Raw genomic sequence first — 16,788 nt, forward strand, 5'->3', positions numbered from 1 at the left:
ATTTATTTGTTTATTTATTTTAATCTGGTTATTTTATTTTTTTTAATCCTTTTTAATCTTTTAATCTTTTCATTTTTTTTTATTTTTTTATTTAATCCTATTTTACAAAATTCTAAATCTATATAATTATACTTCTGTTTCACCTCTTATTTTTATCTTTACAGGAAACTCTAGAATTTTAAATCTTTTTGACTTTTATCGATATCTTCTTTGCAATAATATAAATATCTTCATTATCCCCATTACTTGAAAAAACTTTAAGACAAATTTTTTATTTAACTTTTTGTGATTAGAGCTTTCAGACAGCCTTACTTTACTTAGTGAGAACTTCAACTTTAGACATTTATTTATATTACTTAGCTATTCCTACTAAATTTTAATATTAAGAAATTAAGAAATTAAGAAAAAAAAAAAAAAAATTTAATTATTTTTCAAACTAAAGTTTTGAATTATTCGTTTCTTTCAACCTCTTCATCTCATCAGTATCTTTATACTTCACCAATCTCTTTAAAACTATCATATTCATTGATATTGACCACAATTTCCATCTTATTTGTTTTTTTTGCTTTTTTTCATATCTATTCTCCTTCTTCGTCTTCATCATCTTCATCATCTTCATCATCTTCATCATCTTCATCGTCTTTATTTCCATACCTTTTATCTTCTTACATTTGCATCTAGAACAATTGTCTACTTCTTTATATACATTTTCATCTTTATTTACATTTACATTGACATTTATTTTCTTATACTATTCTCATCTATATTTTTCTTATCAACATTTCCTGTATCTTTCTTCAAAAAATGAACTCTCAAATAACTCAATCTCCAGTCAATTTAACTGATCACTCAGTAAATCCATCAACAATCTCTTTAACTAATACAAACAATCCGGCTGCTGTTAAAACTTCAAAAAATTATAATGAGGGCATTGCTTCAAACGAACAATCTCATTTTCAAGATCCAATTCCTCACAATCATACTCATGCTCATAATCTAAATTTACACCAAAATAGTCTTAATTTGAACTTGAGTCAAAATCATGGTCATAATCATAGCCAAAATACTATGATTACTAACACAATCATCAACAATAATCCCAATAATAATTACTTGACTCCTGTTTCCACTCCAAATAATCCAAATAAAGATATTCAAAATTTCCAACCTCAAAATCAATCTCAACAACCCCAGTATCCAAGACAATTACCAACTCCATCAATTTCCGAAGATGGTCCAATGCAAAGTGTTTTTCAAAAAAACAACATTGGTTCAATTTCTTCAAATAATTCTCAATCTAAATATTACATTTATGATACTCAACAATCTTTAGTTGATAGAAAGGATTCCCAAAATTCTTTAATTGGTCCTAACCATTATGGTTCAATTTCCTTAGCTTCTGATCACTCAGGTTTTAATGCTAATTACTCAAATGAGTCAAAAATCATTCCATCAGTTGGAGAAATGATTAATGACAATAGTATTAATAATAATAGTATTATTAACAGTAATATTAACACCAATATTAATAGCAATATTAATAATCTTCATAATATTACCAACATTAACAATATTAACAATAATTTTAATAACAATTTTAGACATAGAGCTAATACTATGGTATCAGCTATTGGTTTGGGAACTGATCACCATACTCACCATCAAAATATTTCCAATTGGCAAATTCCAAATCAGAACCAGAATCAAAATCAAATTTCGCCCAATAGATGGTCACCAAATCAACAAACACAACAAAACCAACAATTTGGTACTGAAATAAACAGAAATATATATGATAATGGTAATGGTTATCATACTGCTGCCACAACCGCAACCACTACTAATGTTAATAACAATAGTAATAATTATAATAACAATCATGATTCAAGACTATTAAGAAATAGTTTCCCCAATCCAATGATGGTTCCAAGCAATGTACCACCAATTCCGGAGATTGTTCCAAAATTAGTTAGAACTTCTACCATTCATAAAGTTAAATATGGGTCATCAGATAGCGCTCAACAATATCCTAAAGTTCAAATTCAAATCCAGGGAGATTTAACATCACTTGAAAAAGATTGGACAGAAGCTGAACGTAAAGTTAAAAGAAGACTCGTGAAATTTAATTGGAGATTAGATGGAGTTCAATTAACAGTTGGATTTGAGCCAATTTCTAATGATAATTATGAGCCAAGCACACCAGTGATTTCATGTTTATATTGGGAAGAAAATAAGAAATATTATGTCACATCAGTTGACTGTATTTCACTTCTAGAACATTTTGTCAGCACCAAATTTGCAGTGGAAGAGAAAAATCGAATCAGAAGAAATTTACAAGGGTTAAAGCCATTAACAATTCAAAGAGCAACTCCATCATATTCCGAATTTTTTATGCAAATTATGGAATATCCAGCACCAAGACCCAGAAACATTGAAAAGGATATTAAAGTGTTTTTATGGTCGTCATTACCAGAAGCATTAAGCAAAGTTTTAAACAAGTATTCCTGTGATTTTACAGAGAGTTCAGTTGTAGCACCTGCATCATATTATCAACTTTCACCATATCCTCCTCAATATTATTCACAATTTGTCATGACATCTGGAGAAGGCAATGTGATGCATCCAGCTCACCATCAACAACAACATCAGCAACAGCAACAGCAGCAACAACAACAACAACAACAACAACAACAACAAAGAATAGCACAGATTGTTAATCAACAACAACAACAACAACAACAACAACAACAACAACAACAACAACAACAACAGCAGCAGCAGCAGCAACAGCAGTTGCAGCAGAACTATATTGCAAATACCAACTCAAATCCAAACACAACTGCAGCTGCAAATGAAAATGAAAATACCAGTGTCAATGTCAATATGAATTTAAATTCTGCTCCACAGCTTCATGGAATTTCTCATGAGAATTCTAATGCGATAAATGAAATTTCTAACTCAAATTCCAGTCCAACCAAAAACAAAGAAATTAATGTGCCAACATCAGCTCGTTACCCACGTCAAATACGTAAAAACTCTGTTCAAAATCACAAAATTCAAAAAGTTCAGCAAATTCAAAAAATTAACACCAACAATAGAGCTCAAAGTGCAAACAAAAATTCAATTTTAAAACATTTCAGTAACAACACTAATAGTAACCAAATACCACAAGCATATCAATATGCCAACCATCATCCAGCACCAACACAACAAGTAAACAATCAAGTTTATCAAAATATGAATAACAATACTATTGTTAAAACCAATCCAATTAGTCCCAACATTCAAGTTGATCAATGGGCATCTAATTTAACAGACATCAAAGCTGAAATCAAGTCTCCAGCAGCCGAAAGAGGCGTCCATAGATTTTAGTTGGTTTAAAAGTTAAACCATCAAATAATTTAGATTATATTTTTTTTTCTTTTCAATTTTTTTTTCTAAATTCATTTTATGCCCAAAAATCACTTCAAAAAATGAAAAAAATGAAAAAAATGAAATTTTTCTTAATTCTTTTGTTTTTAGTTCTTTTAGTTCTATATTTATTTTTTTTATTAAATGATGATAAACGACATTTACTGATTTATGAGTAATATTTTTTTTAGCACGCCTTTTTTATTATTTCTTGTTTCTTCTTTGATTCTTTTCTTTCCTTTACAGTCAGTTGTGGTCAAACAGCACCCAATTTCATATACTTCAATACAATACTTGTTATACTATAGTAATTTCAAGCAGCAAAAGCAGCAAAATCACCAAGGCAGAAAAGACCTATCTCAGATTAAGCGTCGAGTCACGTGCTGTCTTCGAATCAGAGGGCGTCTTTTCTCGAGCTGAGGCAGAAGCACAAACAGCAAAAACAGCAAAAGCAGCAAAAGCAACACAAACAGCAGAGGAAGCACAGGCACGATGAGCAGCTTGATGAGGACATGGGCCAGGCTTTCACAGGCTCCCAGCACAAGGCACATCACCATTTTTCATTCTCCATCGAAGGCTACAGTCGACAATTTTCAGCAGAATGCTGCGAGCAGTGGGCCCTCTAAGGGCAATGATCTTGATGGTGGTGTTGATGATGCTAATGGCGCTTTAGTTGATTCAAAGGCTATTTTTGATGAAAACCCAGTGTATCAGACAATTGGTGCACCTCCATCTTTGGTGTCGATCAATGTTCCACCTTCGGTGCCTATTTACCTTAAAAAGGGAAGCTTATTAGCTTTATATTCCAAGAATGTCGATAATAAGAACATTAAGAATATAATCTCCAATTCAATTACTGGAGAAATTCAAATTATCTCACCCATTCGTCGTTTTCTTTTGGGTGGGTTTCCATCAATTTACCAAAAATTGATATCGACTGATCCATTCACTGCATTGATATCGTCAAATATCAACTCTAAATTAAAAAAAAAATACCAGACTTCTTTTAGAATTATTCAATTGAATGGAACAAAAGATTGGGCAATCTTTCCTAAGAATTCTTTACAATTATACTATGGATCTTCATTAGTAATTAAAAATTTACTTTTACCAAGAAAGATTTCAAAAAAACTATCATTACTCTTGAATATCCCTAAAAGTTCGAAAACTGGTTTATTTAAGTTTTTAAAATCAGGCTATACTTTTGTTACAGGAAGAGGTTATATTGGGTTGACTGGATTAGGAGAGATTTATAATTTTGAATTGAAAGAAAATGAAGAAGTATTAGTATTTAAAGATAATCTATTGGCGTTGACGATAAATGGACCAAGGGATTTACGAAACTTAATCGTATCACAAAATTTATTATTAAATAATCAAAGTACTTTCAATAATCAAAATAATATCCATACTAAATATAATCAAAATTTTTTAAATTTTAAAAACGATTTGTATAAAAATGAGAAAAAAGAAATAATTAGGGATAATCAATACATAACCTTACTAAGATTATTAAGAACTAATAAAATTTCATTAAATTTAATATTAAATTACTTTAAAATTAAATTCAAATTACTCAAATTTTATTTCAAAAAATATTCCTCGATTTTTTATTTATCGACTTATAATATAGTTGGCGGTAATGGTGGATATATTAAAATTATCGGACCAACAAATATTTTATTACAAACTAATACAGGAAAGGAGTTACCAATAAGTTCATTTGCTAAAGTAAGTAAAGACGATTTAAAGACTATTGAAAATGAGATAAAACTTGAGCAGAACCAACAAAATAAAGAAAATTCTGAATTCAATTTAAATGATAAAAATCATAATCAGAACCAGAACCAGAATCTTAAAAATGGAATTGATAAAAAACCAGAGGACTATTTAAGTTATGTAACCATTAAAGATGGTAAAGTCGTATTTGAAAGTACCCCAGACTTTTCTGAAACTGTTAAAAAAATTGAGAATTTAAATAAACAAAAATAAAATTATTAAAAAATAGATAAGCACATAATTTTAAAAACTATGTATATACAAATAAAATTAAATTAAATATAACTAAATACTTTAATATTCATTATTTCTTTTTTTCTGTTTTTTTTTATGTTGTTTGATGTGACTCTGTTTCTGTTTCTGTTTCTGTTTATTTTATTTTATTTTATTTTATTTTATTTTATTTTATTTTATTTCATTTTATTTTATTTCATTTTATTTCATAATTTTTTATCAATTCTTTATCACTTATCTTTTTTCTAAAATATTTTAATTAATCAATTAATAAATAAATTAATCAGTAGCATTGCGTTTTCTTTTTTTATTTGAAACATTGAAATTATCGTTATCATTTATATCAGGAGTGTTTGTTTTACTATTCGCAATATTTATTTTAACATTATTTATATTAGCCAGGCTATTCAGATTATTTGAATTTATTGAGTTATTACTGTTGTTATTGGAGCTATTGCCAGTGTTATTTGTATTATTTTTAGAATTATTATTATCATTATAATTTGAGTTATTTGAATTAGAATTGGAGTTAGGATTGGAGTTGGAGTTCGAATTGGAGTTTGAATTGGAATTATTTGTGGTTGGATTTGGATCTGGGTTGTTTTCTTTATTTAATTTTTCGATATGTTTGATATACACAGCACTGCTAAGAGAGAAGATTCTGTCGTCGTCAGTGAATTGGTTTTTCTTGAATCTAGTAGAATTTGAATGATGGTGAGTTGTTCTTGTAAAGTTCTCAAATCCCTTGATCAAATTTCCAGATAAATTGTCACTCAAGTAGATGGTTTCCTTATCAAAGATATCGTCCTCAAGATCAGTTAGCTTTTTGTCGATGGTTCGCTTTTTCAATATGGACTCGTGTAACTCTTTCCTGCACTTCTCGTAGTAGCCGAGCTTCTGCTTGTTTTTGTCTGACATAGCAACAGGACAAGGCAATAGAGGTAATGTTGAAGCTGTTTCCTCTGCTGCTTCTGCTGCTTTTGGTGGAGGACAAGAAAGTGCTGACGTAAGCAGAACGCGAAAAGTTCCAGCGGTGCGGGTCGAAAGATCTTTTCACATTTGTGAGATGTTTACTTTTGGTTGAGAGGATTTAGAAGCAAGAGAAACAAGAGAAGAGAAGAGTAGACTGGTAGCAATGGAGTTTCCTTATCCTTCAGTGATAATAGAGAATGGGTCGTCGAGAACTCGCGCTGGGTACTCCAACGAGGACTATCCCTCAGTGATATTTTCCTCCAATTATGCGCAGAACAGTAAAACAGGAAAGACCTTTATTGGAGACGATATCTTTTTGAAGAATCTTGATTTCAATTATGAGAATTTGGAGATATACACGTTATCAGATGATAATGGGTTGATATACAATTGGGATCATTTGGCGCAGAACTGGGAATATATTTATCGAAACTTGAATATCGAAGACTCTAAAGATTATCCTTTGATCATAACCGAACAAGTTTGGAATTCGTTTAAAAATAAGAAAAAATATTGTCAATTGGCGTTTGAACAGTTTGAAGTACCAATTTTTTCAATCTTCAAGAAACCATTGTGTAATTTGTTTGGGTTAGGGAAAAGTACGGGATTGATTATTGATATTGGAAGCTCGATTACAAATATTAATCCAATATTGGATGGAACAATTTTATTCAAAGGATCGGTTCACTCAAAGATTGCAGGAAACTATATTGATTTGCATATACTAAACTATTTAAAGAAAAACCATTACCATAATGACTTGGGCTCAATTGTGCCAAAAAATTTAATTGGTCTACCTTCAAACAAATATACAGAGAGTTTTAAAAATACGTTGATTACAAACGACTTGATCTTTAATTTCAAGAAACTAATCTTGAGTGCAAATTTAGACAAGATTTCAAATAAGTTGAATTTGAAGCAAAATTTCAATAAACCTAAAAAGAATTATATGTTGCCCGATAACAGAATAATCGAAATCAATGAAGAACAAGTTGAGTTAGTTGAGCCATTGTTTCACCCTAAACCATATACAAACTCTATATTGAGTTACCTTTCTAATGATAATAGCGTGAATGCTACTGGTAATGGAAATGGCAATGGCAATGGAAATAGCAATAGCAACAACAATCCATTGCTAAATGAATCAGGGCTAATTAAGTTGATCGAGGACTCGTTGAGAAACATCGAAGTGGCAAAGGAAATCTACCAGCAGCTATTGAAAAACATTGTTGTTGTTGGAGGAAGCTCGTTGATTGAAAATATGGAAGAACGAATCAAAAACGAGCTCAGGCTCACACTTTCTAATTTTGAAATCGAGACTTATTCGCCCCAGGACACTATTGAGAGAGAGAACTCGAGCTGGATTGGTGCCAGCATCCTCGCCTCAATGAACAACTTCGACAGCTTTATCAGCAAGCAAGAGTACGAGGAGCTAGGAGAGGACTTGATTGTAGAGCGATTCAAATGATCCAGCACATAGTTTGCTTGCCAATGGCAGTGGTTACATTACATAGACTATCTTTTACGACGTTACTCCGATTCCGCTGCCTCTGATTCGACCAGTATGCACGTTCCTGCAACATGCGGTCTATATACACCGAGACCACCGACCCGGGTCGCCCAAAAGCCAACAATAATTGGCACATGCCAAAAGCTCCGGCGCTCAAAGAGCTCAGCAAGAGCTGAGGAAGGTGAAGAAGAGCTTCAGCTGAAGCAACTGCTCCATCTCCTGTTCAGACATCTTCTGTTCAGACTCCTTCTGCTGCTCCATATTCTGCTGCTCTGCCAATGGCTCCCAGGCACGCCTCCAAGAAAGCCCATTCTTCTGTACGCCCAAAGACTGCCACCATGCCCTCCAACACCCTCACCCAGCTTGCTTCTGATGAAAAAACCTCTCTCAAGCACAACGACAAGACTGGCCCCAAGCCAACAGCCTCTAAACACAATGCTGTTGGCACCAAAACAAACACTCCTGCTTCTGCTTCCAGAAATGCCTCCTCCAAGGGCAACACCCTAGAGTTCGAAAAGAAAAAACAAAACTTTTTAACACGAGCTCTTTCGACTTTTATCATGATCTTTGGTTTCTTTGGTATAGTAATTGGTGGCCATCTCTGGACTATTTTGTTGGTTTTGGTCTTGCAAATCTTGACTTTCAAAGAAGTTATCTCAATTACCTATGAACCTGCTAGATATAAGAGACTTCCTTACAACAGGTCTTTGAATTGGTATTTTTTAGCTACCTCCCTATACTATCTTGATGGTAAATTCTTGATTTTTTATTTTAAACATGTTATTCTCTTGGACACCTTTTTAACTCCCCTAGCTACTCACCACAAATTTATATCCTACTGTCTTTATGTTCTTGGTATTGTTTTATTTGTTTGCTTTCTTCAAAAGGGCTACTATAAATTCCAATTTGCCCAATTATGTGCTACCCATATGACTTTGATCTTGGTAGTCCTACAAGCCCATTTCATCATCAACAATATCCTAACAGGTATGTTTTGGTTCTTCTTACCTGTATCCTTGGTTATTGTTAATGATATCTTTGCCTACATCTGCGGCATAACTTTTGGTAAGACAAGATTAATTGCAATCTCTCCTAAAAAAACTGTTGAAGGATTTGTTGGTGCTTGGATCTTCACTGTTTTATTTTCATTGTTAATTACCTTCATCCTATCTCCCTACAAATACATTATTTGTCCCGTCGACGATGATTTATCCGTCAATATAATTAAAGGTTTAGACTGTGAATTGAACCCAGTTTTCATTCCACAGGAATACAGAATCCCCCCAATGATAGCAGAAGCCCTACATTATTATTCAATCACAATCAAACCAATCTATTTTCATGCAATTGTATTAGCTACTTTTGCTTCTTTAATCGCTCCCTTTGGCGGCTTTTTCTGCTCGGGTTTAAAAAGAGCCTTTAAAGTTAAAGACTTTGCTGACACCATCCCTGGTCATGGTGGTATAACCGATAGAATGGATTGCCAATTTATAATGGGCTCTTTCTCTTATCTTTATTACGAAACTTTTATTTCAACTCACAAAGTCAGTGTCAGTTCCATATTACAAATGGCTGTAGTCAACTTGGATCCTGATCAAGTTACTCAATTAATCGATTCCTTATTAAATTATCTTCATAAATCTGGAAGATTAAATTTAAATAATTACAATCAAATAATAAAATTAGTTAGTGAAAGCTCACCAAGAAAGCGATAAATAATCAATAAATGAATAATCTCATAATTGAATTGCAAATCATACGAATCTATATCTAATAGTTCAAATGGTACAAACAAAATCAAACAAAATCAAACAAAATCAAAAAAAAAAATTAAAAATCAAAAAAAATCAATAAATGGAAATTTTTCTCATTCTTTTTCTTTCGTTTTGTGAATTAGTTTATTGTTATATTTCTTTGGAATCCTTATCGAATTCCATAATTGTTTTGTTTAATATATACTTCAGTTTATTTCACATAAATCTTTTGTGGCTGGTTTCTTCGTTTTTTTACACTTCAAACAAAAAATAAACCAAATCTTATCATATACATTATTCTTTACTAATTTTTAAAATTTCTTATAATTCTCTATAGTTTTTAATTTTCAATACGTTAAATAATCTTATAATAATATAATTTCACTAGTTTAAAATAAGAAAAATAAGTAAAGTAAATTGAATTATAACAAAAAAAAAAGAAGGTAACATATTAAAAGCCATAGTACACTATAATAATAATTATAATAGTAATCATATTATTAATATTAATATTGTTATTGATATAAAATTGATAATTTGATAATTTTTATTGAATTTGAAAGCATTGATATTTCCTGTATTTAATTACAAATAATTCCATAAAATTTATAAATTAAAATTTATTTTATATTGTATATTTTATATTTAAGCAGTTGGTTTGGCTTTTGGAGCAGCAACACCAATTTGGAAACCATTTTTAAATCTTCTTGTAACATGCTTTAAATATTGCATACGACCAGTACCAGTTGTATGTCTTCTCTTAGCCTTTTGACCCCAGTTATATGATCTTAATTTGGCAGCTGGATAACCACAGGAAGAACAAGTTTTCTTTTGAACATGGTATGAACGACGTCCACAACGGTTACATAAAGTGTGTGTTTTATTGTGACGTTTACCGAATGATGGTGTACCCTCTAAAAAAAATGTTAGAATCTTTTCAATATCAATTATATTATTGGTTTTCCATCAAGTAAAATGATTTAATTTAGAATTTGTAAATAAATTCAAGGTTTTGAATTCGTACATTTATTATAAAACTAATAAACTAAATGACAAAATCAAATTATTCAAGTATGTTAAATTTTCAATTTTATAATTCTCAATTCAATAATCAAATAGTATTTTTACTTTTTGTTTATTTGATTTAACATTGATTTAGATATCAAAATTCTTAAATTATATGAATAAACTTTAATTTATTTTGCTTGATTTAAAAGTTGAAAACTGTTCAGTATTATTTATAATTTAAAGTGAAGTGAATTTCAATGCGTTTGATTAAACAAATGTGATTATTCTTAATACAATTAATTTTGAATATAGATTATTAATGAAATATAGAATTGTTCGTTTTTAAACACAATTTTTGGCTCATTTAACTTCAACATATTATTCTGATATATTCAATATCTCAAATTTATTGTTTTTTTGTTGTACTATCACCCATTTTCTTGAAATTACTGCATTGTATTAAATTAAATCAATTCAATTTTCATTCATTTTATTCAGTTTTATTGGTGTCTATTTGGTAAACCAAATATTTTGATTACTTACTTCCCATTTTTAAACTATATTATGATTACTTTGTGGATATTATTTGGCGAATACAAATGCTGATACCTATATTATTCAATATAATTGAGGTTGATTATGATATTTTCTATTTTCCCTTACTATCAAAAACTTGGAAGGCCCAACTATTTTGTTACCCTGTGCTTATCTGTATTGGAGAAAAAAACAGTCACAAAAAAAAGAAATTATGAGCCCCGTTGCTAATGGTTGCGAGCGCATGAATAAAAACCGTGATGTTATCAACCAAACCGGGTAACTTAAAATATCATCGCTGATAACCGTAAAGTCCATGCATTAATATGCAAGATCAGTTTTGAAAAAAACATCAAGTTCAATACACTCTAAAATTTAAAAAATAATATCCAAAAATCAAGTTTTTACATAATATATTGATAAATCTAAATTAGATATATAAAAAGCTCTTTTAACCTTGAGGTGCTTTACTCCTATTGTCAATACTGAATGGGTTTTACATATAATTATTAGTACAATTATTAGTCATAATACACTAAACTTATTGCAAATCAGTTAAGATATCAGAATCACCAGCTTCAATAATAGCTAAGACACCAACTCTGAAAAGTTTACCACAAGCAGTACCTAACTCATTGTTACCACCTTCAAAGTAGGAAACTGTAGTTCTGGACAACATAGCATAATATTCCAACTCAGCTTTTCTTAAAGTTGGTGTGTTTTTAGCTAAAACAATCAACTTAGCCTTACCTTGACGTAAAGATTTAATGGTTGATTTATAACCTAAGGTATATTTACCTGATTTAATAACTAAAGCAAGTTTAGAATTGAAATTCTCTTGAGCTTTTTTAACTTTTGGGGCCTTTAAAAAGAAGTTAGTATACAAAATTATAACTTCTATCAGTAGCTAACACAATCAAACTGATTGTAATATCATCAATTCAAGATTAAAATAAACACTTACCATCTCTGCGCTTCTTATTGTAACTTTTGCACTCCGGTTGTGTGATGAAAAACGAAATGGTTAAGAAATACAAACTTGAAGATTTTTAATTTATATTTCAAGCCAAACTTCTCTCCAATCACATGTCACTTCCATAAACAAAAACCCAGTCACACATTGCTCCACACGCTCACAACCGCAGTTTTTCTGAACCAGCTCTGTTTCTGTGTCCGGTTTGCTAAGTTTGTTTTTCTGAAAACCGGACACTGCTGAACTTTCAGTGCAATACAGAACGACTCATTATATTCTTCAACAGCAAGGAGATTAGAAGCAATATCTTCAAGGAAAGCAACTCCAATCCCATCAATTAGACAAGGTATGTTTTCCAGTTCAAACAATCAAATGAAATTAATAGATGAAATATGATATAGTACACCCAGATGAAAATCATATTCCCCAGATTTAACGAGAGAAGACAAAACACTATTCTTTATTTTGATAATTTCCAAAAGTGTTGATCAAGAAGTCTCTAAATTTACTATTTAACATGAAAATGAATTTTGATTATCAATTGAAATAAAATACATTAAACCGCAAATTTACCAATTTCCAGTGAAAGAACTTAAAGCGCACTAAGATGAGGAAATTTGCAAGAAAATAGTTTCAAATTCCATATTAATAATTAAACTGAACAATGATATTTTTATTATATTGAATGTTTTACTTTTATTTTGGTTTGTTCAGCAAGAAAAAAAATTATCTTATCTTAAAAACACATAATTAAAATTATAAATTGGATCAATCATAAAAATTTCAATCACAAATATTAGTTTAAACATCAAGAACAATATCTAAAAATTGATTTTAAAAATATTATAAATTACTATTATAAAGGTTATATTAAAATCTGTCTTTTTTTCAATTCAATTTACACCACATAATTCATTTTGTTTTATATTGTCTATTTTTTTCATTTCGAGAATATGGATTCAATATAAATTATTTTATTTATAAAGTTGAAAAAAAATTTAAAAAAAAATTATAAAAGAGCTTTTCTAACATTTTTAAATTCATTTTTTATATTTTATTTTAATTAAAATTAGTTAAAAATGAAGACTGAAATTTGTGCTTTTTCCGGTTCAAAAATTTACCCAGGTAGGGGTATTCTTTTTGTTCGTGGCGATTCTAAAATTTTTAGATTCCATTCATCAAAATCTGCTTCTTTATTTTTACAAAGAAAAAACCCAAGAAGAATTTCATGGACTGTTTTATACAGACGTCACCACAAAAAAGGTATCTCTGAAGAAGTTAGCAGAAAGAGAACCAGAAAAGCTGTTAAACACCAAAGAGCCATTGTCGGTGCTTCTTTAGAATTATTAAAAGAACGTCGTTCTCTAAAACCAGAAGTAAGAAAAGTTGAAAGAGAAAAACTTGCCAATTTAGAAAAAGAAAAAAAGAGAGCTGAAAAGGCCAAAAAAAGAGCTGAAAAAGCTAAATTAGCTGCTAAAGGTGGTGCTGGTTCAAAACTTTCTAAAACACAAGCTAAAGGTGCTTTTACTAAAGTTCATCCCACTACCCGTTAAGATTTCATCTGTAATTTATTTAAAATAACTATTATAAATTATTCTTTTCTTCAGTTAATAAATAAATAATGAATGGAAATTGGTTTTGTCATTTGTACTTCAATTATTTTTTTTTTTTACTACTACTGTTACCTTTTTGATTTTCTTGATTTTTTTTTCTTTTTGAAATTTGTATTATTCAAATAACAAAATTAAACTTAAATTATTTATATTACAAAATGATAAAATAAAAGAAATAACAAAACTAGAAGGTGAATATTAAAGTTGATTGTTGAAAATTGAAAACTAAAGAATAGAATAAAGACCAAAAATTAAATATCAATAAAGTTAAAGAGTGAACATTCAAAGATAAGATTAGATAAAAAAGGATATCAGATAAAAAGATTTCAAAACAAAAGAACATAACTGTAAAACAAATATTTAGAGTGATGAGTACTTGGAACTATTTTTAACTAAATGTAAAATCTTTCCAACTGGGAAAATTGCGAATTTCCTTCAAAAGCAAATTTTCTAGTTCGTACATTGTTAGTTCTCTACCCATACCAAAGTCATCAAAATCAAATTCACCCTTTGGTATCGGTTCAGCATCTGGTTCACTTTCGGGATTATGAAATTCATCCAAATAAGGATGGTTCAAAGCTTCAGCTGCAGTGATTCTCTTTTTGGGATTAAATTGTAGCATACTTTCCAATAAATCGATGGCATCAGGATCAAGATGAGACGAGAATATTTTTTTGAATTTTAATCTTGGGGAATATGCTAATGATTGGATATACATTCTTGCGGATCTTGATCGAACAACTTCAAGGTCTTCGCCAGTTGGTGTTCCAATGACCTCAAAAATAAGCTTGATTTGATTGATGTAATCTAATCCAGGAAAAAATGGTTTGCGAAGAACTAATTCAGCTAAGATGCAACCAACAGACCAAATGTCAGAAGAAGTTGAATATTCAGAATGACTTAACATAATTTCTGGAGCTCTATACCATCTTGTTGCTACATACTCAGTCATGTTGGTATGGTTTGATTCATTTGTAGATGAATTATCGATTCTTGAAAGACCAAAATCGCAAAGTTTTAAGGTGCAATCCTCATTTAACAATAAATTTGATGGTTTTAAATCACGATGAATAACATTAACACTATGCAAGGCTTTAAGAGCCTTGAATATTTGATAAATTAGATATTTGATATGCTTTTGAGATAAAACAATATCAGAACGAATAACTTTATTCAAGTCTGTTTTCATCAATTCTTGAACAATAAAAATCTTAAAGATATTAGTTTTCTGCTGAGAAGTAATAAAGGCATCTCGAATAGATATAATGTTTTCATGATTGTGAAAGTGTTTTAAAAATTTTATTTCTCTTAAAGTTCTTAATGCAAACATTATTCGATGAGAAGGAACAACTTTTTTAATTGCAACTGGATACTTTTCCATATAATAGCCATCAGCTACAGTACCATATGCACCTCCACCTACTTTACTTGAAAGAGAATACTCTTTTGGAATTTCACCAAATGAACGAATCAATTCAGCCTTTTTTCTGTATGCATTGTATTCTTGATTAAGTTGAGATCTTTTGGGGTTATTGTGATTTTCAACATTTTTATTTTTAAAATTAGCCAGACTTGGGGAAGAAACGATAGTAGACATTTTAATAGATATGTTATAATAGAAAAGAAAAAAGAAAAAAAAGAATAAGCTAATAACGATTATCTTTTTCTGAAATAAACAAGAGAGCTACTTGCAATGAACGTCTGGAAAATGATATAAATATATATAATTAAAAATATGCTGAGTTTCCAAATTAAACCATCTATAAATCAAGTTAAAACAAATGTGAAAAATAGATTTTGTGTACCAGTTCAGAAAGATGAAGACCATTGAGAGATCAATTAAGGATAGGTGGGATCTTTTTGAGATCTTTTTGAGATCTTTTTGAGATCTTTTTGAGATCTTTTTGAGATCTATCTGAGATCAAGTTAGCAGAGTATTATAATTATGATGCGATAAGCATCAGGAAAAACTTCTTCAACCTCAAATAAAAAGTTCAGAGAAAGTGTCAAATCAGCACTGGTGAAGGGGAAGAAAAAGAAATAAAAGACCAAGAAAAATGCCTAAAGTGGAAGCATCTGAAACACTTTCTAATAATACCAAATAAAGCTTACACAACGCAGGAGGACGCAGTTTGATGAGATTTGTGGTCAAAAAGTCTGGATTGTGATGGAGCAAAAACCTGTGAAACATGTAAGAGAAAATTATTCGCTTGAGGTTATCAAAGTTTGGAGCAAAGATCTGTTTTTAGATGCTATGGAAGGGACCAATGTTCACTGCCACACTCAGCCAAAAAAATATTATTGCATGTGACATTTTCTGATCAAAGCAGGACATCTGTTTTAACAGGATAACAAAATTTAACACTTCGTTTTCAAAAATGGAAGACAATCAAAGCATATGATCATGATTGTTTATTGATTTTCCTATTAAATTAAATATGCATCCAACACCCACAAAAGAATTCACACTTATCACCACTATCCAATTATATCCAACAACCATCATAAAACAATAGAATCAATTTTTCTCCATCACCTTGTATATTATACCATAGTAATGATATCACATATGCTAAGTTGTAACAATTATGATGTTCGATTTCTTTGTAAAAATTACCAACCATATAACAGCCCACATCTTAATTTATTGGTATACAATTTACTAGAGTTGGAATAACAACATTATACCATAACGTTTTATGATCTTGGATATTATAAAAAGAAATCACTGGATTATTCAGAAAAATGCTAAAACTGTCTAGATGGCCACTAAAATATAAGATACATATGGAATATTTAAATCTACCAAAAACGTGACAAATTTTGACCAAAATTCGATTTTTGTTATTTAGAGTTTTGAAAGAAGAACATTACTATTTCAAGTAATTCCTGGTTAGAGACAGTCCAGTTTAAGAAGGTCCAAACGAACGTAAATTTTCTGGCAGACGTTCACTCGTGAAATTGTTCGAAACTCGCGGTAGGTAGACGGAACAGACCGGT

At 30.2% G+C, this 16,788-nt stretch overlaps 9 protein-coding genes across 9 annotated transcripts; 5 read left to right on the plus strand and 4 right to left on the minus strand.

Annotated features, from left to right (window-relative positions):
• Positions 1-804: 804 nt before the first annotated feature.
• On the plus strand, positions 805-3,372 carry ASCRUDRAFT_78857 (uncharacterized protein; the record flags this gene model as incomplete). The annotated part of the gene is made up of 1 exon (XM_020194303.1): positions 805-3,372. The coding sequence occupies one exon, from the start codon at positions 805-807 to the stop codon at positions 3,370-3,372; it is 2,568 nt and encodes an 855-aa protein (XP_020050162.1).
• A 744-nt stretch (positions 3,373-4,116) lies between these two features.
• AIM24 (Aim24p) lies at positions 4,117-5,403 on the plus strand (the record flags this gene model as incomplete). Its single annotated transcript, XM_020189809.2, has 3 exons — positions 4,117-4,761; positions 4,876-5,142; positions 5,263-5,403. Coding segments are annotated over 3 exons (1,053 nt in total), but the record flags the coding sequence as incomplete, so codon positions are not given.
• Positions 5,404-6,051: 648 nt separating this feature from the next.
• EAF6 (Eaf6p) lies at positions 6,052-6,309 on the minus strand (the record flags this gene model as incomplete). Its single annotated transcript, XM_020189513.1, has 1 exon — positions 6,052-6,309. A coding segment is annotated over one exon (258 nt), but the record flags the coding sequence as incomplete, so codon positions are not given.
• Positions 6,310-6,315: 6 nt separating this feature from the next.
• Positions 6,316-7,864, plus strand: ASCRUDRAFT_53063 (Actin/actin-like protein; the record flags this gene model as incomplete). The annotated part of the gene is made up of 2 exons (XM_020191111.1): positions 6,316-7,465; positions 7,565-7,864. Exons 1-2 carry the CDS (start codon positions 6,560-6,562, stop codon positions 7,862-7,864), a joined length of 1,206 nt encoding a protein of 401 aa, XP_020050165.1. The 5' UTR covers positions 6,316-6,559.
• Positions 7,865-8,244: 380 nt separating this feature from the next.
• CDS1 (phosphatidate cytidylyltransferase) lies at positions 8,245-9,621 on the plus strand (the record flags this gene model as incomplete). The annotated part of the gene is made up of 1 exon (XM_020190234.1): positions 8,245-9,621. The coding sequence occupies one exon, from the start codon at positions 8,245-8,247 to the stop codon at positions 9,619-9,621; it is 1,377 nt and encodes a 458-aa protein (XP_020050166.1).
• A 632-nt stretch (positions 9,622-10,253) lies between these two features.
• On the minus strand, positions 10,254-11,338 carry ASCRUDRAFT_99301 (60S ribosomal protein eL37). Its single transcript, XM_020195276.1, has 2 exons — positions 11,212-11,338; positions 10,254-10,574 (listed from the first exon to the last, which is right to left on the minus strand). The coding sequence occupies exons 1-2, from the start codon at positions 11,216-11,218 to the stop codon at positions 10,306-10,308; spliced, it is 276 nt and encodes a 91-aa protein (XP_020050167.1). The 5' UTR covers positions 11,219-11,338; the 3' UTR covers positions 10,254-10,305.
• A 169-nt stretch (positions 11,339-11,507) lies between these two features.
• On the minus strand, positions 11,508-12,203 carry RPL30 (60S ribosomal protein eL30). Its single transcript, XM_020192367.1, has 2 exons — positions 12,167-12,203; positions 11,508-12,064 (listed from the first exon to the last, which is right to left on the minus strand). The coding sequence occupies exons 1-2, from the start codon at positions 12,167-12,169 to the stop codon at positions 11,744-11,746; spliced, it is 324 nt and encodes a 107-aa protein (XP_020050168.1). The 5' UTR covers positions 12,170-12,203; the 3' UTR covers positions 11,508-11,743.
• Positions 12,204-13,096: 893 nt separating this feature from the next.
• ASCRUDRAFT_99322 (60S ribosomal protein eL24) lies at positions 13,097-13,876 on the plus strand. The gene has a single exon (XM_020195277.1). It carries the CDS (start codon positions 13,255-13,257, stop codon positions 13,726-13,728), a length of 474 nt encoding a protein of 157 aa, XP_020050169.1. The 5' UTR covers positions 13,097-13,254; the 3' UTR covers positions 13,729-13,876.
• A 300-nt stretch (positions 13,877-14,176) lies between these two features.
• Positions 14,177-15,385, minus strand: ASCRUDRAFT_29794 (mitogen-activated protein kinase; the record flags this gene model as incomplete). The annotated part of the gene is made up of 1 exon (XM_020190141.1): positions 14,177-15,385. The coding sequence occupies one exon, from the start codon at positions 15,383-15,385 to the stop codon at positions 14,177-14,179; it is 1,209 nt and encodes a 402-aa protein (XP_020050170.1).
• Between the last annotated feature and the right edge of the window lie 1,403 nt (positions 15,386-16,788).

The sequence above is a fragment of the Ascoidea rubescens genome (genome assembly GCF_001661345.1).
Source record: "Ascoidea rubescens DSM 1968 unplaced genomic scaffold ASCRUscaffold_1, whole genome shotgun sequence".
Lineage (NCBI taxonomy): Eukaryota > Fungi > Ascomycota > Saccharomycetes > Ascoideales > Ascoideaceae > Ascoidea > Ascoidea rubescens.